We start from the raw sequence: 25,137 nt of genomic DNA on the forward strand, positions 1-25,137 counted from the left end.
GTCCTAATGGGTGGTTGCTCAGTTGCTTCAGCTAGAAATCAAGGTCATCATTTTGCTAGTGTTCAAGCAGATGGAAAATACTGCAACTATCCCAATTTTGTACTTAAGATAGATACTTATTTTTAAAATAGAAGTAATATATTTTAGGTCATTAAGGGCGATTTGTTGAATACTTATGACCTACCATGTGTGGTTTGTCCGTCGGACACTTAAAACAAGTCCATCGGAGCTCTCTCGCCTCTCACAACAGCTAGCTCCCATTCACTGTCAAAATGCAAATCGTAATAACTGTCTCGAATGCCACAGTAACTTTAGAGAGATGCAGCATGCCTTTATAACTATTAAAAAAGCGTCAATTCTAGTGCCAAATTATGTGAAGGCGCAGGTCTGGGGACAGAACAGAAACTGAATACACCAAGCTAGCTGCTTGGGAAATGAACAGTATATAATCTAATATCTTTAATTTTATGTACATGAATATAACGTATGTCAACTTTGTACATGAGATACATACAGTATTTAAACATTTTACTCAACAGATAAGAATTTACAATAGCAATATAACTGACTAGAGGCCTGTCCACTTAATATACTTAGATTAGATCTGTACTTTAACAGGAAAAGATTTTAATAGTTTACAATCATAGAAACACTGACATTTGAAACAAGACTTTATAAAATAATTTATATATATCCTAGCATCTATAGAGAGGAATGATTTGCATTTGTGGATGTGTGCAATGAATGGCATATTTTAAATTTTTAGGTAATAAAATAATTTAGAAGCAGTTCATGCAGTGGTCAAAGCAAGGGATGGCAGTTCCTTCAAGATGTCCTCTATCTTGGACATCAGCGGCCATCAGACACTAGGTCCTGCTGGGGCACACTCGAACAAGTCTCCTCCAACAATTACTTATATAAACACCAATATACACAAGTTGATATCCTTCATTCCACAGTACAAGTTCAGCTCACAACTTCTCTCAGCTGTGAGAGTAGTCAGTCTATACTTAAAGTGATTTAATGTCTCTCCTGGAGTTCTACATAATACATCTCTATACAAGGTAACTAACAGAACTTCCTGGTTTTCACGACTTTACTCTGATACTTCACAGAGTGGCCCCCATGTCCTATGACATAAACATCCAGCAGGTAAGATTTTCCAGGCTGAAGACCCTTAATGGTTTCTGTGGTCACTGCTTTTTGCAGGTTTTGACTGTGGAAATATTTACAGAGGACCTTTTCTGATTTCTTCCTTGTATCTGGTCCCAGGCATTGGTTTTGTTCTCTTCTCTTCTGGTCTTCATTGTAGTTTTCATCCACTTCCTTTTTGTAGATGCAAAACTTGTTCCTTTCCTGAGTGCCCAGCCAAGCCACGGTGGCCGAGGAACAGGTGCGCAGCTTGTCGAAGGCTTTGATTCTCGTGTCTTCCGGAAGAGAGGGAAACGCCTGCTTACTAGGCCTTGTGGTGGCCAGGATTTTCAACATAGATGCTCCTTTCTTGTTTCCTTTCAGTCGAATGAGATATTTTGCTTTGGGTTTTCCTCTAAGCTGAAACTGCCGGATGCCTTCCACATTCTGAGACAGAAGCAGCTTCCCGTCTCTTCTCACTTGGATTTGGAGAGCATCCAGACAAGAGTGGATGAACAAGGTGACTTTTTGGTGAGAAGAGACTGGAGCAAACCGTAGAAACTTCGCTCCCTTCCTTTTAACAAAGACATCTGTAACTTTCCCATCTTTTAGCTCAACTGTCTTCTGTTTCGCCTCTTCCTTGGTCCTGGCGAAGGTGCCGACGTAAGCAGTGCTCATGTTGCTGTTGCTGTTGGCCACAAAGACGTCGAAGTAGTACTGGGTGTCGGGTTTCAGATCCGAGACGGTGAAGATGTTCTTGTTTCCTATGCAGATCTTCTGAATGTCCACCTTGGGCCTGGAGTACACATGCCGGCCCAGTTTGGGAGAAGGCTTGGTTAGGAAGCTGCGTTCTTTACCCAAATTATCTGAAGGAAATCCGAAGTGGGCAAAGTCAAAGGGGCTAAAGTCTAGACCGGGTTTTGGTGCCATCATAAAAGCATCATCCGCACTCAGTTTGGCTTCCACTGCACACAGACTTTTGAAGTTGTGCTCTTTGTTGATGACCACACAGTACTGAATGGGCTGTTTCAGCAAAGAGGCTGTGGGGCTCGGTTTCCAGGCCAAAGTGACTGTGGTGCGGCCCAGGGAGGTAACATCCACCCTTGGGTCATAAGGTAATTCAGGATAGGGCTGATCAGACTCTGGAGTTGTGGTGGCATAGACTTTAAAATGTGTGTCTTTCTCTGTTGAAAGAAGCTCCAACTGATATAAACCAGATGGAGAACTCGAAGATATAAAATACTCCACATCGTTGCCTTTGTAGGAGAATAACTCTGTGCCTTCCTCATTAATGATCTGCTGCTTCTGCTGCTCCAGAGGTTCTGGATCACCTAGGAGACACAGAGAAGCACAGGATACACATCAGGGCATATGCTGCGGCTTGCCTTAAGTTGCGTTCTTAAGACTATCTTAGTTTTTCCCCATTATAAAAATAATACATGTTCCTAGTAGAAAATTAGGAAATGGGGAACAAGATAAAAAATCATCCATTAATTCATGATCCAGAGACAGTCTTCTATTAATATTTTGGGTTATTTCCATCCAGTCTTTACTTTTACATATTTTTATGCAATTGATCTTATTGTTTCATTTTTCTCTGTAATTTAATAACATTTATCATGCATATATGTACCTAGACAAACCTCCACGTTTGAATCTCGTTTTTCTCATTTAATATTACATCATCAAAGTAATAATATTGGTTAATTTTTGACCATTATAAATAATGCTCTTATAAATTTGTAAGGCTTTTCTGATTTTAAATTCTTTCTTCACGACAGACTCCAGTTAGTGGAATTTTTAGGTCAATGACTGCAACCCTTTTAGAGATTAATCACAACAGTCAATCTGCTTACCAAAAGGATTCTATTGGCTTGCATTTGGATTGGCCAGCCACTTCACTGATTTCAGTTTTGTTAGCAGGACTGGACAATCTCATTAAAGTACACGATGTAAAGCACCAGTAGAGACCTAATTTTCAATGTGTAGAACACGTGCCCAGGAGTAATGTAGGGGAAGTATTGAAACCAGCCTCATTTTTTCCATCTTCTGTACTCTTATTATCAGACATCACACAGATATCCGTGTGTAGAGAGGTTTAGAGGACCTGGAGAGAACTGGGCAGCCAGAGTGGGAATGAACCTTTTCTAGCTTATCTCTGCAGAGTGAGGGCGGGGTATGTAGAATTTCATATACCTAAACCATGAGATTAACACGACCATCACACAACTAATCATCTTCTCCATCTCAGTCTCAATGCTCCCCCATGCACTGTCAATATTTTCCTAATGACAGCACTCCCTAATCAGTGTTTAAGTATCACAGCTTGCTAGCACCCTGTGCCTGGCACCCATGGTCAAGCCTCACCTTTATGCTATGATGTCTTCGCCCCTTAAAGGGAGCTGCATCACTCCAGGGCCTCAGCAGACTCTCCTCATTTCCTTGTAGCTTGCTATTTGCTTTCTACCATCTGCCTCTTCTTAAACGCCTAACCCACTCCTCCTGCTGACTCTCTTCTCCTCCTGGACTTCCAGTGGTGGTGAATGCCCTTTGCTTCTCTCTGTTTCCACCCTTTACTCCCCAGAGATCAGACATTCTTAACCTTGGACACATATCAGAATCTCCTGGGGGGAACTTTTAACAGTCCCAATGTCCAGACTACACTCCAGGGCAATTAAATCAGAACCTCTGAGGATAGAAGGCAGACATCATTAGTATTGAAAGCCCTCAGTGACGATTCCAATGTTCAGGCAAGATTGCAAACCACAGCTAGAGAAGCTAGTCCAAACCTCTCGCCTTTTCCTTGTTCCTTCAGTCCCCACACCTGTCTCTCCTAACCTTTCATGTTACCAAGATCACTGTCATCTGATGCCATCCCCATTTCCCTCATTTCCACTGCAAAATTCCCAACTTCACCTATGAATCTACTCTGGTTTTCCCACTAACAGAGGGCTGTATGTTTCATGAGCCTTTTAGCCATCCACGCAGAGGTCTGGGGCCAGATCTGTCGCCCTGCTTACCTGAGCCTTCTCCGCTCGTCTCTTCCGGCAGCTCCTGGAGGCTCAGCTTCCACTCTAAAGGTGCATCACAGGGAGTCACCGTGACTGATAAGGGAGTATTGTCTTCTTCAACCATGAAGAAATACCTGTGGGAAAATGGACCAATCAGACGGAGATAATTCATTCTAACACTCACAGTCATGACTTACTGGAAGAATCATTGGTTTAATTTTTATTCACTTAACAGAGAATAAAACTACTGTTTGACACAAATCTTGATACTTTCAGCATTAACTGTGGAAGTCCCATAGCCCAACCAGGTAAATCTGCCACCAGATTTACCATCAACACAGTGTGAAATCATATAAAGATGTTGAACTAAAACATGCTATTTGAGTTAAGAATCAACACTTCCCTGTTTTGGGGTGTTATTTAACATAGGCCCTTCCACTGCAAAGGAAGTCACAACCAAGAGGAATTGTCAGCTATGTTGCCTTCCAGGTGCTGTGTTTTCCGTAAATTTGCTGATCAATTTGTAAGTTACCCTGAGGGCACTCTGACATAATCACCAACTATTTCAAAAGATCATTTTCACAGCATTGTAGTTCTAAAATGCATGTTGGTCTCTGCCAAAATAACAGTTTTCATGTTTTTCCATGATTGACTTTATTCACAGCTTTACTATTCCATATCTTTTTGGATAGAGTTATTTAGTCACCATTTGAGAAACATTTTTAAAGTAAAGATCACTGTGTTAGTCAGTGGAGAGACACATTTCTCTATCACTAAGATTGTTACTGCACAAAATTGGGGCTCTCTTGCCTGACGTGCATCAGAAAACCCAATTATTAACAGCATCAGCTTTTGGGAAAAGAAATCAGCTTTATTGCTAGATCCATCTGTGAGGAAACAGGGGCGTATGCTCTCAGATTTGTCTCCCTGATCCAGTGCTTGGGGCACAATTTATGGGCTGAGGGGCAGGGCGGTCTGAGGTGTGGAGGTAGATGATTGGAGGTGAGAAGTGAGGTGATTGATGGTCTGCGCAAGTGTAATCAAGCTTATAGCTCTTCACAGGACACGTGTTCACAAAATGGTGGTGCTAGTGTTATCTGAGGGTGGAGTTTTTAGCTCTTTGACATCAAAAAGGTCACTTATTGGGCATTTGTGCAGGCCCAGTTGATGGGTTGGTGGTCTCAACTGGCCTGAACTGGACAAAGGGTCTCAGTTCCTGAAAAATCACTCTTAATTACTCTGCTGATGAGATGGGGTCAGTTGAACTGGTCTTAGAGGGTCTGTGGTTACAAGACTTTCTGTTGAATTAACTTATCCAGTGATTTTAAAACAAATTTAAAAAAATCCAAACATTCTGCTCTATGCTATCCTTTGAGATTTCTTTATGGCTCAAGAGACTTTTCAAAGAGAATAAAAATATTGCCTAACTACATCAATGCTATATATTCTTATTCTGAATAACTTAGATGATTTCATTTAATTATCTTTCAAAGCCTTTAATCTTGCAAATGGGGAAACACTGGTTTCAAGTCTAGCCAGCTCAGAGTTACTCGCTGGTTCCATGGCAGAGAACAAGCAAGTTCTCCCTCCCGTAGATTGGACCTCCTGGGTGTCTCTTTCCTCTCCATTCTCTCCACATCCATCACCAACACTCTCCAAACCGACCACCATAGCCCTCTACTCTGTCAGTCTCCTCCGCGGTTCCTACTCACCTCCCAACCTCTAACCCGTGGTGTGAACCAGGGGTCTGTGTGTGGACGTCTCTCTTCTATGCTCGTTCCCTGTGGCTCATGGCTTTAAACTATCCTATGTCAACAATGCTCAAATTTAAATTGTCAGCCTGAACTCTTCCCTAAATTTTAGATACAACTATCTTTTTGCCATCTTCACTTAGATATCACTGAGAATTTGAAACTTATGGTATCTAATCCAAACTTCTGATTCTCTCCCCCAAATCAGCTTCTCCTGTAGTCTTTCTTGTCTCAGTAAATGACAACCCCAATCTTCCAGTTGCTCAGGACAAACATTTTAGAGCCATGCCTGACTTTTTCTTTCTCTTCCACTCCACATACACTGAATCAGCAGACATTTTTGGCTCCACCTTTAAAATATACCAAGAATCCATCACTTGGTCCCATTTTCCCTGTTAACTCCTGATCCAAGCCACCATTATTTCCTGCCTGAGCACTGCAGTAGTCTTCTGACTGGTCTCCTTGTTTCTACTTTGGCCCCCTTAGTTTATTGACCCCTTTCCAGGTGAAGTGATCCTTGTCCACCTGTCAGAACATACCACTCCCCACTGCTCCAAACCCTCTAAGGGCTTCTTGTTTCATTCAGAGTAAGAGCCAGAGAACTTGAAATGATTTGGGTCCCCAACCAAATCTCTAAACTCGCCTCCTCCCCGTCTCTAACTCCTTTACTCAGCTCCTTGCTGTCTTTGGAACATAAATGGCAGACTCCTGCCTCAGGGCCTCTGCACTTGCTGTCCCTCCACCTGAGATACTCATCCTTCAGCTATTGACCTTGCTTGCTCAGTCACTTCATCAGCTCTCTACTCAAGAACCATCTTGCCATTGACCTGCTCTCATTCTTTATGTAAAATACCACCTTCCTCCCCATGAAGCTCCCTTTCACTCCTCTTCATCTTTCCTCAAAGCACTTATCACTACCTGACATTATATATTTCTTTGTTTACTTTTTTATTTTTTCATCTCCCCCAACTAGAATGAAAGCTACAAGAGGGCGTGGCATTTGGTTCACTGATGAAAACTTAGACACTAAGACAATTCTTAATAAATATGTGTTGAATGAATTAATGAACAGCTTTAGATTTTAGCTTTTGGGAAAAAGTCCTGAATTGTTCACAGAGTCTAAAGCTTCCTCCGTGGTGGGGCCCCTGCCTATCTCACTGTCACATCACTGTCCCTTTTGCTTTCTGTGCTTGAACCGCATAGGGCTTCTCTAGTTTCCCTGACTGCACGCCATCTTAGAGCCATCGAGATACTGCTTTCTCTGCCTGAAATACACGTCTCTGCCCTTACTAATATTTCAACGTCACTCCCTCAGGGATACCTTTTCTGACGACTCATTCTGGATCAAGTCCTCTTATAAACTCTCAGAGTTGCCTATACTTTTTACTTTGGGTATTTATTTCAATTTGTAACTATATATTTATATTATTATTTGGTTAATGTCATTTTCCTCACAAGGGCCCACTTAGAGTTCATTTTCCATGTCTTTGTATTTCCAGCACTTAGCACAGATTTTTGCATGTAGTAGGTACTTGATAAATATTTTGTTTTTTGAGGAAGATTAGCCCTGAGCTAACATCCGCCACCAATCCTCCTCTTTTTTGCTGAGGAAGACTGGCTTTGAGCTAGCATCCATGCCCATCTTCCTCTACTTTATATATGGGACGCCTACCACAGCATGGCTTAACAAGCAGTGCGTAGGTCTGCACCTGGGATCCGAACCAGTGAACCCCGGGCTGCTGAAGTGGAATGTGCAAACTTACCCGCTGCACCACTGGGCCGGCCCCAATAAACATTTTTTAATGAATGAATTACTAAATGAATGAATAGAACTGAAGAATTCTAGCACCAACCTTACTGTTCCAGCCTGAGCATACTAACACCTAGAGTCTGTTTCTATCTGAAGATACAGAATCAGAATGGAAATATACGTACTTTCCCCCTCACTATTCAAAGATGAATGAGGAGATGGAGGGTGAAGATAGGGCTGTGGGAAGGCAATAAAGACCCTATAAAACCAAAAACAACTTGTTCATAAAATAGGGAAGTTAGACAGTTATCCAGACAAAATAACTAGATGACAGAATTGTTTACTGTGTGGAAATTTTATGTATCATAAGCACCCTAAGAACAGATGTCAGATGGTTTAATTTTCAATTCAGTCCACTTTTTGAAGAGTGGAACTTTGTTCCTTCGGCCAGGTTGCATGGGAGATATTAACCACATAAGCACAACTGAATCTATCTGTGTTATAAAGAAATAGGTGTGACAAAATAATTTATTTGGCCTCATGTAAGTAAAAGAGCATTCAAAACTTTTTGTTTTTGTTTTTTATGTGGGTAGCAGAGCTAGCCGATGCTGAAGCAGAGAGCAGCGTGCAAGTTCATCTATTACCTTCTGTTTTCATTTCAAACAAGAAAGTAGTTTATTTCCCAAAATAAGCAACTGTGTCTTAGTAAGTTAAGTATAGGCCATAGGCAACCAGTAATAAATAAAACTACACTTGCATTCCACAAGGTAATCCTTATACATATAAAACAGCAGGGAGTTCCTCTAAGTCAACATTTTCACATGGAAGCACTTATGATTAGGGATAAAGATAATCTGAATACAGTTTAACAATTTGACAAACATTTATTGTCTACCATGCACCAAGCACTCGTGGAGATAGTGGCCACGAGAGAGGACGGGGCATGGGCTATGTGCTCCAAGTATTTACTGACCAGTGAGGGAGGCAGAAAGGAGATGGATATGCTCCAAATTATAATGCCAAAGCTGAGGGATAAACACTCCATGAGCCATTTAGACTGTGGAATTTATGGATAAACATAAGAATAATTAATGAGTTTGTTGTCTTTTGCTATTTGCTGCAGCTACACTTTATCTGGAATTTCATCTTCAGCTGTAATATCAACAGTGTCTAAGTGTGCCTCTCATTGCATATTTCAGCCCCAGAAATGTTTCTATTGTGGCTGCAACTCTTTACTTCACTAGTGTAAGTTAACATTTCATCCAAATGTAGATATCAAAGCCCTCAATCGTTATTTGTGGGAAAAAAGAAAGAATGAACAAATGAAAGAAAGAAAATCAGAGGGAGGAAACGAGTATGTGCTGACTGTTTTCAAATGTCTTGTAATAAAAACACGTTGTTTCAAAGAAAAAACTGCAATTTTAAAAACAACTCAGAACCAAAACTTATTTAATTTTTAAGAGACTAGAAGATCAAGGTTAACCTATTTATTTGCTAAACTGATTATGATTACATGGTGTGGAATACTGTACTTAAAAAATACAGCAAAGCAGGACACAGTGCTTTTGGGAAATCAAAGGAATTTTTAAAGAAAAATTTTGATTCACTCAAAAATTTCAAGAGACAAAATACATGAAAAGCAAAGTGTGTTCAGCAAGAATTCAGCTGCTATTTAAGACATTTCAATTATTAGGACTGCCTCCTATGTCCTGTCCTGTTTTCACAGACTGAGCCTCAGTAAGTAGGAGGACATTGAGTTCTTTCAATGGAATCATCCTAGCATTTTGTGCCTTCACTCTTATGCCATTGAAATGATATAATTGAATTGTCATTGACATAAATTATGTCAAGGACACAAATTGAATGTCATTGAAAGATTCATAATTATTTTATATATTACTGATAAGTCAGTTCCTAATCTATGACATTCATTCAAACAAATAATTTCATTCAGGCAGGGCTAAAATGATAAACAATATATCACGTCAGTCAAAACAGGAAAATGGATCACCTGCTGTCATTCAGACTGACCGGATGGTACTGCGCCTGGGCCATTCCAGGGAAGGGGTGAGCCGCCTTCCTTTAGTATTGTGCATCAAGGCTGAAGTGACGGGAGAAAGATGACCTAAGAATTTGAAGCACCCCAATCTTTGGAAAATGTATTATTGATGACATGACATGGTCTTCTCCTTTGGAATGCCAATACATCCCAGGTTAAAAGGAGAAATTGTATTTGAAATACAGCAGAAAGAGGTTTGGGCAATGCAAAGTAAGTAACTTTAAATATAATTAGTTTATATGATATTTATATACACATATTTATTTATATGATTTTTATATATATATATATTTTTTTTTTTTTTGCACCAGAAGATTTGCCCTAAGCTAACATCTGTTGTCAATCTTCCTCCTTTTTTCCTCCATTTTCCCTTCCAAAGCCCCAGTACATAGTTGTGTATAGATGTTATGTTCTTCTGGTTCTTCTGTGTGAGCTGCCACCACAGCATGGCTTCTGACAGATGAGTGGTGCAGTTCTGCACCCGGGAACTGAACCCGGCCACGCCAAAATTAACCGCTGGGCCATCAGGGCTGGCTCTATATGTAATTTGTAAATGTCAAAATATTGAGAAGCATTATCTGAGCCCAATTTGTTGATGGTGGAGTAAAGGTAAATGAACTGTGTCAATTGTTATCACCGTTTGGTTTGATTCTCTCAGAATCTGATCATATTGGTCGAAGAGATATTATCCTTATAAGAGTTAATGCAAATCCTTGAAGAATCATATGCACTCAATTAATTTCATTTTAATCTTCCAGAGTCCTTCTTAGAAATTTCCTACTGTCCTGAAGAAAATAATCATTCCAAAATGTGAGAAATGCAAAGATTGCCCTCTCCACCCAAAATGAGATCACAATCGGCAAGAATCAAAGAGCCTTTATTTAATGCTTAGAAGTTGCTCTGCCATATTTTTTTTTCTTACTTAGAGAAGATAGACAACGCTTTTCAGAGGTTGACCGCACATTTTCTAAACTATGTCTAAAAGATTACTTTCTTTTTTAGAGGAGCTTTTGATAAAGGAAGTACTAAAAGAAGAATACCTTTTAGGTGTGTCTCTAAAGAGGTAACTGCTAATTTCAGCTCCGTCTGGAATGACTGATGAATCATGAAAAAACGCCTTGTCCCGGATCTGCATCTGGAAAAGCTCCTCATCTCGAGTGGGTAGCTTCTGAGTCCTTGAGCTGAGTGGTAAGAGCAGCCACAGCAGACACCAGCGGAGAGGCACCATCCTGGGGCAACGGAAACGATGGCTTAGGTTAGTTCTGCAGGCAGACGCTCGGGCAAGTTGCAAACTTTCTAAAGGGTTAACACTGTTTTAGTTTTGACAGAAAGTTAAAGCTGTATTGGGTATTTTGGATACATGCACACGATCTTGAAGTTCAGAGATTCAAAAGCTTCTGAAATGAAAGGACTCTTGATGCATTAACTTCCTTGGGTATTCAGAGAAAAAATTCCCACTTCATTATGGCAGAAGCCAATAAGGTCACTGTAGATATCTGTATACAGATGTCTCAAAGCTTGGGCCATAACATAAGTCACGCACGCCCATTAAGAGCCAGAAAATTACCACTGTACAATTATTTTTATTCTTCCTTGAAATTTGACTGAGGGTTATACATGTATAGAATTATTCTTATTCCTAAAATCAGATTCATAAATCAGAGATTTTTAGAGATTATAAAGAGAGATTTAACTTTCTCATAGGTTGAGTCGTTTGTCTAAAATCACAGGTGAGCTATTTAGCAGTCTAGTTATTCCAGATAACCAGACTCTTCAACACAACATTTACATGTAAACTGTACCATATTAGAAAGCGGGCTTGGATTCCCGCTCTCAGATCAAGTGAGACTGTTGGAAGGTTGTACAGTCAGTCGTCTGTCTTCACCTCCAGCAAGGTTATATATTCACTACTCCAGCAGAGTATTTTCATTGCATTACATTTTGGCGTTTGTCTCTGACTTTCGTCAAAGATGCCATGAGTAATTACGGATCATCCTCTACTGCACATTGCTGGAGGGGTGCTGTCAAGGACATCATCTTCTACACTTTTCTGTGTGCCCAACAGGAAGCCTCAAGTAGGCAAGTTCTTTTCATGTCAAGCGCTAGTGAAAGGCTTTGCTTCCTCTGAGGACTGGGTGCCTTTTTTCCCTCACAGAGAGAACGGTGTAAGAGTTGTTTCCCTTCTCTCTTTGACAACATATATCAAGGAATTCAAGCATTAGGGAAATATAGTGTTTTCACATTTAAGTACTTTAAATAGTGAGAAAGTCATGTGCAAATATTTGTGATAATTTGAAATGAAGTGAACACCAGTTTTATTTCTAAACAGTCATTACTATAGCTATGAGGTCACTTCTACTTAAACCATCATTTGACTTTAATTCTATCTTTCTTTGAGTGCTATCAAAAATAGATTCATACAACTGAAAATATTTTTGAGGGGAATAAGCTTTCCTTATTATTTATTTTTTTTTTTTGGTGAGGAAGATTCGCCCTGAGCTAACATCTATGCGAGTCCTCCCCTACTTTGCATGTGGCATGCCTCCACCGTGTGTAAGTCCACAGCCAGGATCCGACCCTGCGAATCCCAGGCCGCTGAAGTGGAGCACGTGGAACTTTAACCACTGGGCCACAGGGTTGGTCCCAAGCTTTTCTTTCTATGAGAGTGTGAGAAGCAGTTTTTCACAGTGAGCTTAAAAAGTTCATTTAACTTCTTTTTTCAATACTTTGTTTCTATCATGTGTTCCACAGTTTTCCATATAAAATATCTGCAGTAATTGAGAGGACCCGTGGGTAAAACACGGTGCTGAGTTCACTAACTGTATTATTGTACTGAGTCCTCACAATAACTTCGTGAAGCAGGTATGATTCTTATATAAGAACAAACTGGGGCCAGCCTGCTGGCATTGTGGCTGAGTTCACGCACTCCGCTTTGGTGGCCTGGGGTTTGGCGGTTTAGATCCTGGGCGTGGACCTACCCACTGCTCATCAAGCCATGCTGAGGCAGTGTCCCACACAGAAGAACTAGAATGACCTACAACAAGGATTTACAATTATGTACTGGGGCTTTGAGGAGGGGAAAAAAAAAAAGAGGAAGATTGGTAACAGATGTTAGCTGAGGGCCAATCTGCCTCACCAAAAAAAGCCTGCAAAAAAAAAAAAAAAAAAATAGAACAAACCTCCTTTTACATAAAGAGAAAAGATCAATCCAGGTGGATCTGACTGAAGAGCCCAGCAAGCTCTTCTTTCCCATCTCTATTTCTCAATTGTCTCATAGTTGAAGGAAAACTAGACTGAGAGAAGAGAAACTTTACTTTTTGGTTTCAGCTCCTAACTCGATGTGTAATCTTAGGCGATTCACTTAACCACGCTGGACGACAATTTTCTGAAGGGTTTGGATAGATGAGCTCTCAAACTCTCTAAACTCTGAAAACGAGTGATGATTCTGAGACTGACTACTAACTCCTAGCAGGTTAGGAATAAGACCAGGCCTCCTCAGGTTCATTGGATAGTCTGTGCCTCAGATTGCCAGACGACTGTCGAGATGAAATCCCAGGGAAGCTGGGGATGTCGGGGGCTCACGTGAGTTACCAGGAGCAGACAAGGGTTAGATCCACAAAGCATGGCTGGATGGATCAAAACCAGAACTCAGCGAACCTATCTGAAACAAACAGGAACATGGACTAAACCAAATGGGACCTCCACTTGCAGCCTTTGGTCCCTCCCCTCTGATGCCTTTCCTCCTGTAGCCAACAGAAATGGAAAATCTGAGTAGAATTTGATATGCCGCCCCTGTTAAAAAATACTTAATATTTCAGCACAATAAAATATATTCAGTTTACTTTGTAGTAACATCCCTGAATCTTTGCTTCCTGAGAACAGAAGAGGCCAGACAATAAAATATGTCTCTTTAGAGGGGCAGGTCCGGTGACATAGTGGTTAAGTTCACTACGCTTTGCTTTGATGGCCTGGGTTTCACAGGTTTGGATCCCTGGTGTGGACCTAGCACTGCTCATCAAGCCATGCTGTGGCAGCATCCCACATAAAATAGAGGAAGATGGGCACAGATGTTAGCTCAGCAACAATCTTCCTCAAGCAAAAAAGACTGATGTTATCTCAGGGCCAATCTCCCTCACAAAAAAAAAAAAAAGAAAGAAAAAATATGTCTCTTTAGAAGTGGTTAGAATGTGGCTTTCTGCACTCATTAGGAACTGAGAGCAAACATGTCAAGGTGGCAATTGAGTAGGGGATGCTGCGCATAGTTGCCCTAGAAACGCTCAAGGGCAGCCTTACCTCATTAGGCTCCACATTTGCCCCTAAGGCTGTCAATTGCACAGTACCATAAACCACTGAGCAGGACGAGCTGCCAATGCCCCAGGATATTTGGGATATTTAGGTCAGCCCCAGAGTTAGAAAGCTAGCTGGTTATGATTGGTGGGAGTTTTCCCAGCATCCTCAGCTGCCTGTGGGAAGAACTTTCTCTTTATTAAATCAGCTAAAGATAAGAGAGAAATTTTGAGGGGCTGGCCCGGTGGCGCAGTGGTTAAGTTTGCACGTTCCGATTCTCAGCGGCCTAGGGTTCACCGGTTCGGATCCCGGGTGCGGACATGGCACCGCTTGGCATGCCATGCTGTGGTAGGCATCCCATGTATAAAGTAGAGGAAGATGGGCACGATGTTAGCCAGGGCCAGGCTTCCTCAGCGAAAAAGAGGAGGACTGGCAGTAGTTAGCTCAGGGCTAATCTTCCTCAAAAAAAAAAAAAAAAAAGAGAGAGAGAGAAATTTTGAGTTAATAGCAACAACATTAGTAAATTTTGTTGTGTACATGTGGCACGCCAGGCACTCTTCTAGATGCTTTATACGTATTATCTCATGTAATGCTGGCACCAGCCCTAGGAGGGAGGCGTTATTATGTTTCTCATGTCAAAAATGATCAGACCAAGGCTTTGACGGGTAAGATCACATAGTGAAAACAATATGATGTGAGGAACGTGAACCATTTATCATGTGTGACTTTAAATATGTGGTAAACATGAGGATCACATATTCCCCACATCAGCTATGTAGCAATTTAATATTTAGTAAAGTGAACAACTTCAGGTGCTAGGAATATGCAGAGTAAGTGTTGACAGACAATTCTCCACGGGTCTCTGCACTTGGTTTTGCATATTTTGGGAGCAGAGGAACCGACTGCCTTTGTTTCATGTTATCTTTTCAAGGATGTTTGTGTAGTGGACAGCCTTGGAAGACAAAACCTCTGGAGCAAAAAGCCCGCATGATTACTACCCATTAAAAAAGACCTGGGTTCCTTAAGCTCAGGGATCCTCTCTTATGATGAACCCCACTATATGGGCTGGTGCCATCTGGTCCTCTTTGCATTATCTTGTGGGAACTGGGGTCAGGGAGCCAGTGGGAGAAAAGGATGATACTATGGATTCTGCTTTTGCTCTGAGTAATAAAGTCCTTTGTCTCTGACCCAGGGGTCTTGTGACATCTAACATCCAGGAAACTATGTCAGGCTAACTCATTAACTTGCAGGTAGGGTAAAATCTCACACTCTGCACAGTTCTTGACACTAAGCTTTTACTTATTGAATTATTTTACTGGCTTATCCACTTTACTGGCTCAGGTAGGCATTTGTATTTAGATTACCACCAATAGGGAATAGACTCAGCTTCATCTCCTGCTTTCTTTATAAAAAATACTGTATTTCCCCAGCTTAATTTCTACTGCATCACAATTTTTGTTTCTGAAACAATTTTAACCATTGTAATTGCCACATCAATTATGAGCAAAACAGATACTTTTCAGAAAAGTGTTTAAAAATAGTATGATCCCTTTTTTCTCTTCTTTTTATTGTATCTATATGAGAAGATGGATGCTAGCGGAACCTAGTATGGTAATCATTTCACAAGACACGTAAATCAAACCATCATGCTGTACACCTTAAATTTATACAGTGAATATGTCAATTATTTCTCAATAAAACTGAAAAAAAAGTTAGTATAATCCAAAACACAAGACTTTATATTCTGTAGGATTACAGTTTTCAAAATGTTGCCTAATAACATTCATCTGTTTTCAGGGAAAAATGTACTCAGTTATTAGGGACAGTTCATTTGTTCAATCTGAGCAGGCTACAGGCAGAAAATATTTTAACGAGATGTATTTAAAAGGAGCGATAAGGGGCCGGCCTCGTGGCGGAGTGGTTAAAGTTTGGCCCTCTCTGCTTCTGCAGTCTGAGTTTGCAGGTTTGGCTCCCGGGTGTGGACCTCCTCCACTCCCTGGCCATGCTGATGGAGGCATCCCACATGCAAAACATACAGGAGGACTGGCACAGATGTTAGCGCAGGGCTAATCTTCCTCAAGAGAAAAAAGAGGAGGATTGGCAATGGATGTTAGCTCAGGGTGAATCTTCCTCACAAATAAATAAATAAATAAATAAAAATAAAAGGAGCATTGAACATAGCTAATCAAAAACTATTATGCAGACATATTGTGCATATTTTTACAACTTATCTTCACTGATTCAAATTTACAGCTTTAGTTAGACATTGTTTAAAGGGTGGTTTTAAGATTTTACAGATTTTTTTCCCTACCAATAAAATGGTCTCTCTCAGACATTCAGCTTGAGAATTAGTCACTTTAAATAAATAACTGAAAATACATTCTTAAGGATAAGCCTTGGATAAGGCAGTCTATAAGAACAGACTTTTCTTCTAAGATTACAAAAGTGCCCTCTAATGGCATAACTTTTCCTCTCATTTCTTTTTGTTACTTCTAGGTATCCAGAGCTTATCTAGACTTGAAGTTCAAATTAAACAAGATTTTTCAGAATTTCTCTTTCAGCATTATTTCTTTTGTCGTGGGCATCTGATGGATAACCTAGGAAACGTGTCTGTACAAGAAATCTTGCTGTCTTTCTACAATCAAGGATTGGCCTAGTTCCACCAGAAGTAGAAAGTTGCTAGGATGACTCCAAGTCCTTTTATCTTGCTAGGCAGATCAATCACCTCGGCTGCACAATTATTCACAGCCCAGCAAAACAAGATGGTATTATCCTATTACCGAGAAGATTGACTTTGTTTCAAATGAAAAGTTCTGATGAATCAAGAATACGGATGCTAACCGAAAACTCTGATATTGGTTATGTTGTCAGACGCCTTCTTCCTATTTTGCACACACCTTCAGATCCTGCCAAGACAGAAGTGAGAAAAGGAAAAGGACCTAATGATTTGATACACCTCAATCTTTAAGCTTGATTATTAATAATTTAGATTATTGGTGATGTGAGATAGTTTTATCCTTTGGAATGCCAATGTGTCAAAGATTAAAAAGAGAAATTGTTTTTAAAATATAATTGTCCAAAGATTAACCATGTGTTCTGTGCTTACAAAGGTAGAGAGAGGTTTGGGCACTGAAAGGTTAAACACTTTAAATAGAATTATTTTTTATGATACACTCACATCTTTAAGGTCAAACTATTTAGAAACATTATGTGAATTCAGTTAGTTGATATTAGAGTAGGAGTAAATGAGAAATGGTTCTAAAAGAAGGACTTTTTACCTATAAAAATTTATTTTTATAGGGCTGGCCCCGTAGCATAGCAAAGTTTGTGTGCCCTGCTTCAGCGGCCTGGGGTTCACAGGTTCGGATCCCAGGCACAGACCTACACACCGCTTGTCAAGCCATGCTGTGGCAGGTGTCTCACATATAAAATAGAGGAAGATGGGCCCTGATGTTAGCTCAGGGCCCATTTTCCTCAGCAAAAAGAGGAAGATTGGCAGCAGATGTTAGCTCAGGGCTAATCTTCCTCAAAAAAAATTTATTTTTATATTTGCTGCCCCCTCCCTGGTGAGTGGGTAAACACTATAGTTCAGGAAGAGTGGAGAGTGGTTTCCTCTTGAATGTTTTAGGGCTGTGATGACTAAGGCTGCGTCTCCCACTCGTCTCTTTCACCTTCTCTGCTGGGCTCTCTGCTCCCTCACCCCACAGAGAGGCGTGGGGGAGTATGGACTGCAGGGAATGAATTGAAGACTGGTTTTAAAGAAAATGCCAATGAAGAAAAATGAAGCATTTTTATTGTTCCATTAGGGGTAGGGAGTAGAGCAGACGATAAATAACTGAAAACAGACAAATAATTCTAAGACTTTATTTTCAGCACTGATTTCAATTTTTTATTCTATGAAGCCTTTTATGTACTTAAATGGTCAAACTGACTAGTATATCCTCTTCCTACAAACTTGAAATGCTTGAGAACAGTTAAATGGTCAAATGGTAAGGGAAAAAAAAGAAAGAAAAATGAAAGAGAGCTTGAATAATTTACCAATGTATCAACTAAACACACAGGATGACTAGTATCACCACAAAAACGGTATGCCTCAGAGCAAATAAAACTTGGCGTGGGATGTCTGCAGAAGCTCCCTGCTGTCATTTTGCAAAATTTACCTTCAATTACATAAGATCAGTTAGTCAGTTTACTATCTCGGTTAAACCACTGGTTCACTTAGTGAAAACAAAACCTTATTGAAATTGTGTAAACTGATAATAAGTAAATAAATTTGGTTAACTTTTCGCTACTTTAAAAAGTATATTAAATGGCTTTAACCACAAACCCTAATTGAGAATCTTGTCTTAAAAGTAAGGGACTATTTCAAACCACTAATAAGCTTGCCTTTAAGATTTATAGACTGCTCTTTAGTTATATTCTCTCACTAATGTAAGAAATTTGCAAATCTGGTAAAGAAAAAGTGCTTTCAGGTTTTTGTGTAACTGTCCCAGGCTTTCTGAATAGAAGGTGTCACATAAATTAAGGGCATTGTGACCTCTCTCAGCACTCCAGATCCATCAGAACAGCAACCCACAGCTCTGCCGACCTGTGAGTAACATGAGCAAAGCAAATCCTCCATTGCTCCACCGCCAACCACCAAGGTCTCGCAAGTTCCTCGCAGAAACATGTGGATGTATTTGCAAAATATGTCATCAAGCTCTTATAGACATTACATGTTATAAATCTTAATAAGATCAGATTCATCAGTACAAATATGCCACACAAAGTATACAATTAAAAAGGCTCATAGTGTCATTAAGAGTCACTTAAAAAGTATCAAATGCGCCCAATCCCGTGGAGGCCACGGACATGAAATAAATTTACCAGACCCCAGAGAAGGATGGGCATTCTGAATTTACTTGAGGCAAATGCATCTGGAATAAATGAAACCTAATGTTTAATTACAGAGAGTGGAAAGTGCATGATTATAATTTAGGGCGGATAATTCCAAGGAATGGTCTGCCACAGATTATTTTCTTTTTCTTTTTAAATGCAAATATTTAGGCTTTTAACTTCTATTTTTATACTCGAGGGCATTTGTTTTTGTGTGACTCATCCATGCCACATCTGATAATAAATCTGAAGCATCTGATCTAGCTGTAAAGAAAAAAATGCACCTTTGGTCGGGGGAATGGCCCGGTATCTGCCATGAATGCCTAATGTGGACGTACAGATTCTTTCAAGGCAGAAACTTTGCAATAAAAAAGCTGATCTTCCAGAAGCTGTTTTGTTCTGTTGTCCTTTGCAACAATGAAAATGTTACCTGAAATTAGTTGGTCATTCTTATAAATATAGAAATACCCTCTGCTGTGGCTGAAAATTTGAGGGAAATAGAGCATGTTGTGGTTTGGTATGTTTCCACATTTTCAAAGGGTGAAATAAGGCAAGGGAGGTGAAGCACTCCTGGTCTGCCCAAAGGAGTCGTCGCTGGCATGGGCTAGGTATATCTTGTTCTGAAGTAACTGTGGAGTGCCTGAGATATGCTGACTCCTACAGCCCAACAAAGAGGAGCCAGAATGAGGCACAGAATCCACGAGCTAAACCTCTTTAAGTGCAGGCTGTCATTACATAGTGGAATGATTATTAAGGGTTTTGGAGTTCATTATGTCAATAATCTATGGATTAGGGACCTTCACATGCATTTCAACTACGATTCCAACCTCCCCTACCACTTCTCTAAATGATTGCCAACTTTCACTCTGGAAGGAAATTAAATTAGTAAGAAAAAGCAATGTAAAATTAAAACATGCCAAAGATTGGAATAAAGTTTCCATTCTGTCATCCCCTCCTCTTTGATCCTCATGGTGTGCAGTTCATAGCAGGGCCAAGGCCAGGGCATTCTAGTTTTAAAAGATGGCCAAGCCTACAGAATAAGAACAGCTTGAAAGAGGATCAGATTTTAAAGTAAGTAACCCCATATTCCCACCATCACTAATGCCAATAAAAAGAATAATGAACAATAGAAATGGCCAAAATAAATGTACCATAGATAGGAGGATTCTCTGATCCAGGAAGCCAGATCATTTCACTAAAGAAACGAGTAGATCTCCTAAAATGCATCTGATAGGTGATTAGAAGATATGTAAATTCAAAAGCAATTTAGAAGACAATGCAAAGTAAAACTGGAACAAAATACTGAATATCTTCCCCCTATCAAAATTTCCTGCGTGTGTGCAATTGAGATAGCTGGGATAATTCCCACTATCTTCGGAGAAGCTAATGATTCCTGGAATAACGAAAGCCCCTAAGGGAGGAATAATATGCTTGGTTGCTTTTCTTACTTTAGTTTGGCAGCTAAGCCTTATTTCCTGTTGATCTGCAACAAAATGAAAATGACTTCCTGTGCAACGTTCCCCAAAGCAGTTAACAAACTGCACACCCCATCCTCCACTGAAATTTAGCTAAGATGGGACATGGCAGCATGCCAGGAGCATCGAGCAACAGTATGCATCAGCCTAGAAGACGAGACATAAATTGTCATGGTCAACAAATACGGAATCCCTGCTGTGGGTAACATCCTAAAAATAAACAAAGCACAAAGATATTTCATATGGACCCATACTGTTCCGCTGTTTACAATCAAGTTGAGTGGATATTAATTAAGCATAAAAGTACCCTGCAATGGAAGGTAACATACCAGGAGTAAAACAGCGTCTCAGATAATCACTGCTTAACGGAGTTGGCGTGAAGGCTCACCAAGAGCTGGTGGAGACAGAGCAAGGCTCAGAGAGGAAGTAGGATAAGGGGAGAAGAAAGAACTGGACCTGGGGAAGGGAGATGGAGGTGGGGAGATCAGGAGCTGAGGCACAGAAGTAGAAATGCCTCAGTGGATGTTAAACAAACGTTAACTGAGCACTTTCTATGTGCTAGACCCTGAAGGATGTGCCAGTAACACAAGACATCCTCTCTCCTTGAGCTATGTATGGTCTAGCAAGAAGGGAGGAAGAAAATATTCTCACACAGGGATAAAGAGAGATCAGCAGGGAACTAATTGTGAAGGGTCATAGAAGCAACATCTACCTTTATAAAGGATGGGAAAACAGAAAGCTGAAAGATAACTGCTTAACGGTTTACAACCTGTTTCCGAGCAACTGCTGGAATCCCTGGGGAGGGTTCTAAGAGGGCCGCTGAAGTTTCACATCATGTCCTCAGACCACTGGGGAAGACTACGGAGGCAAGAACAAGTCTTTCCTCAAAACGAGCTACTTTTTCAAAGATCACTACTTGCACTACTTTTCTTTTCCACACAGAATTTCCCTCCCCTGCTGCCCCCAAGGTTGGGAAGCAGCTTCAGCGGAAGGATCACAGACTGAGAGTCGCAGACCCCCGCTGTAGGCAGGAGACCCATCCCTGTGGACCGCTCCTCGGCCCAGGTGTTCTCCACGGGACCCTGCACGTGTGAACCACGGAGAGTCTCGGCTCAGCTCACTGTATCTCATATGAAAGCTGGCAGCTAAGACAAAAGAAGTTTCTCACGGATGCACAGCACAACTAGGCTTCCTCCGCACCTAATTCTAAGACAAGAAAGAAGAGGCTAAGGACAGGTGTGAAGAAAAACCTACTTTTATGGAAACATGTCTACTTATTTCACGTTTAATAGTTACTGTTGTCAGTTAACCTTGGGAGAAGGTTTGCCTCAACTGTGGTAGCTAGCACAGAAGAATATTCATGTGAATTTCTGTTAGCGAGTAAACTCAATTCTGATTCCCTTGGAAATAATCATTAAGACACCAGAAGTGAGTTGTTGTAGTCTTAATGCAGGTTAAACCTATAGTTTGTCAATCATAGATTTAATATTTTTACAGTTATTTTAGCCAAGAAGGGAACTTTTCAGTAAGATACTCCATAGATTTGCTAAGATACGAAAAACTAAATATGGTCAAAAGAACTAAAGATCAAGAGAATAAGAATTTTCCAAGTACTGACTCCGTACTCTGAACTGAACTGGGTGATCTGAGGGCTCAAATGAAATATCCCAGTTATTTAAAATCTACTTATAAAAACAAAGCTTACATACTTGGGCAACAGAGCTCAATAATGTCAGTACCTTCACTATTTTTTTACTCAACATATATGTAATGAGTCCTTGGAACATGCCAGCACTTTCTAGGGACAGTGATGCTGTCAGGAAGCCATGTTGGAGTGGGGGGATAGTGCGTGCCCAGATACAGAAATAAGAAAACATGACTGGCTGGGTATTCATTGCTATGCAGAGAATTAAAATAGGCCTGTGTGAGAGAGAGTGTGGTGAGGCACAGTTTAGAGAAGGTTTCTTGGAGGAAACGATATTACTCTGAGATGTGAACGAGAGGAAGCTGGCGAAACAAATGTCAGGAGAAAGAACGTTCCAGGTAGAGAAACAGCTGGTGCAAAGGCCCTAAGGTGGCACTAGGCTTGGGGTATTGATGAAAGGAAAGGATATCAAGGTGGAACGGAGAGCGTAAAGGGGAGCGTGAAGGCAAAGGGCAGATCACATACAGATCTGCAACCATATTAAGGAGCTCGGACTTTATTCTGAGTGTGATGCAAAGTCCTATAAGCAGGCCAGGCCCAGGATTTGATCTATGTTTTTAGGGATAACTCTGCCTGTGGTGTAGAAAATGGATTTTAGGGAGGGGATAATTACAAAAACAAAAAATGATCTCATCTTTGCAAAAACAAAAAGATCAGAGGAAGGCTACTGCAGTCCTGCACGGTAGACATGACGGTGGCTTAGACTTTGTGGAGGAGATGGAGGGCAAGGGAGAGGTTGGGGATATGTTTTACACACAAGGCCACCAGAATGTGCAGGTGAGTCGGAGGTAGGAAGTTAGGAAAAGAGAGCAACCCGTGTTCCTGTAGTCCTTGATTATAAGAACACAGGTACAATAAAATGATAAAATATAAGTAATGACAAGATGGAAGAAATCAGAGAGAAATGAATCAGTCAAGCAGAATTTCCAAGTGGCATCAAATAATTTAAGAATTGCTGGCTGTCTTAGATGCAATTTTTAAAAGCTAATTCTTATATGAGATATGTTATTAGAAAAAGAGGAGAGGGGCTGGCCCAGTGGTGCAGCGGTTAAGGTCGCACATTCCGCTTCTTGAAGGCCCGGGGTCTGCTGGTTCGGATCCCGGGTGCGGACATGGCACTGCTTGGCAAAAGCCATGCTGTGGTAGGTGTCCCACGTATAAAGTAGAGGAAGATGGGCACGGATGTTAGCTCAGGGCCGATCTTCCTCAGCAAAAAGAGGAGGATTGGCAGTAGTTAGCTCAGGGCTAATCTTCCTCTAAAGAAAAAAAAAAAGAAAACAAAAGAAAAAAGAGGAGAAAAGAAGATGTCATCTTTATATTAAGCAAACGTAGAGGAGCACAGGCCAGGGTAGCAAGTGCGAGATGAATGGGTAGAAAGACCAGAAGTGTTGATTTCAGTCATCATGGTGGGAAATGGAATCTGCTGGATATAGGGAAGGTGGACAAATACTATTGTATACACACACACCAGTAGTTGTTTATTTGAACTTATAGTTCAAGTGAAGGGATGCATAATATTTGAGGCTGACTAATTTGTCACAGTACACCGAAGAGGAAGCAGTCCAAGGCCATATTTTAGTTCTGGTAAGGGGCTGTTTATGATAAGTGAGCAGGAAGCTAAGAGAGCCAGGAATGGAAGTTTTGAAGGAACTCTCATAAGAAAACATTGCAATTTGGCCCAAGAGACCAAACTTCTTCATAAGCTGTGTCCAAATGGAGAGGCTGCGAACCCACCGCCTTCTATCATACAAGGGATGCTGCCAGCACTTCTCGGGCGGCCAGCACCATTGGGAGAGGAACCTTAAAGGCAGTGAGATCATATGAGAATAAGGTGGACTACACAGTGGAGGCAGGGAAGAGGCAAGAGGTGAGCTCAGTGACATGGAGTCTGGAGAAAGTAAAGAGGTGAGTGGCGAGGTCACAGGACAGACGCCAAGCTTTGAAGTCAAATACTCTAAAGGAGAAAAATCAGCCATCTTTTCAGACATTTTGTAACACACATATTAAGTGTTCATTAAATTCTTATTGACCAATGGACCAAAGTGAATAACCACTCTATCTTCTGAATCGAGATCATTACTCGTTTTGTTCGTTAGTGACAGCAAGGATAAAACTAAGACTAAACCAAAATACTGGAGCAGGAACAAAAGATTCTAAAACAATCAATCTCTTCACACATCCATCAGCAACAACCTTTAGTTTTTATATGCTCCCCATCCATCTCACAGAGTACATCCCAGTTTCTCAAGGATCTTTAGAATTCAAAGGCTTTTTTAGTTCTATTCACCATACTAACAAAACCAGGTATCTAAATTATTCAAGTTCAAAGATATTCCTGTTCTTATGACAAACCTGGTTTTAAAAATTGCTTTGGTAATTCTGCCAACTGTGTCTGCTAAACACATAGCTGCTTCTTCCCTAAGGTTCTGATCAAAGAAATCTTTTATAACCCAGCTTCTAGTGATGTAAGAAAAGGTGATACCCATCGACAAGGCAGTGACAACAGAAACTTTCTGAAAAGAGCAGGCATGATGGAACTACAGAGTTCACTGGCTGATTCAACAAACATTTACTGGGCACTTTCTCAGTGCTGCGCACTGCCTGAGATCCTGGAGATACAGCAATGGACGAGGCGTGTGATGATCTTGTGCTGGCAGAGCTTACACTGTGGTGGGTGAGAGAGATGACGAACAAGTTAACAACTACATATGATGATTCCAGAGAGCAGAAGCGCTATGAAGAAAATGAAACAGGCGAAGAGGCTGGAAGGGCCCTATGGCGGGGGGAAGGTCGGGGCTATGGAGGCTAGTAATGTGTTGAGGCTGAGTGGTTTCTGAGGAAATGACATTTCAGCGAGAACTTGAATGGAGAGGAGTAAGCCATGGAGAGATGCAGAGTGTTGGGACTGGAAGGGACTTTTTACGGAGTGGAAACTGAGGACAGACCCATGGAAAGGACCTATTTAGTCAACTGGGCTTCATATCAGGAATCGGCCTCATCTCTGCCTTAACTGCAACTCTCAGCCACCAAGACGGACACACTGGCAAGCCCTCGGTACTGGAAGACAGACACTGACTCACTGAGGCCGCGACA

General features: G+C 40.9%; 1 protein-coding gene across 1 annotated transcript in view; it reads right to left on the reverse strand.

Moving 5' to 3' along the window:
* Positions 1–437: 437 nt before the first annotated feature.
* Positions 438–25,137, reverse strand: part of NDNF (neuron derived neurotrophic factor) — a 40,656-nt gene continuing 15,956 nt past the window's right edge. Inside the window, exons 2-4 of the mRNA XM_046655546.1 lie at positions 10,743–10,931; positions 4,152–4,276; positions 438–2,462 (exon numbers count right to left, since the gene is read on the reverse strand). Of these exons, the coding sequence (XP_046511502.1) occupies positions 1,069–2,462; positions 4,152–4,276; positions 10,743–10,930 (1,707 nt within the window). The 5' untranslated portion in view covers position 10,931 and the 3' untranslated portion in view covers positions 438–1,068. The remainder of the gene's footprint in view (positions 2,463–4,151; positions 4,277–10,742; positions 10,932–25,137) is intronic.

The sequence above is a fragment of the Equus quagga genome, chromosome 3 (assembly GCF_021613505.1).
Source record: "Equus quagga isolate Etosha38 chromosome 3, UCLA_HA_Equagga_1.0, whole genome shotgun sequence".
NCBI classification, from domain to species: domain Eukaryota; kingdom Metazoa; phylum Chordata; class Mammalia; order Perissodactyla; family Equidae; genus Equus; species Equus quagga.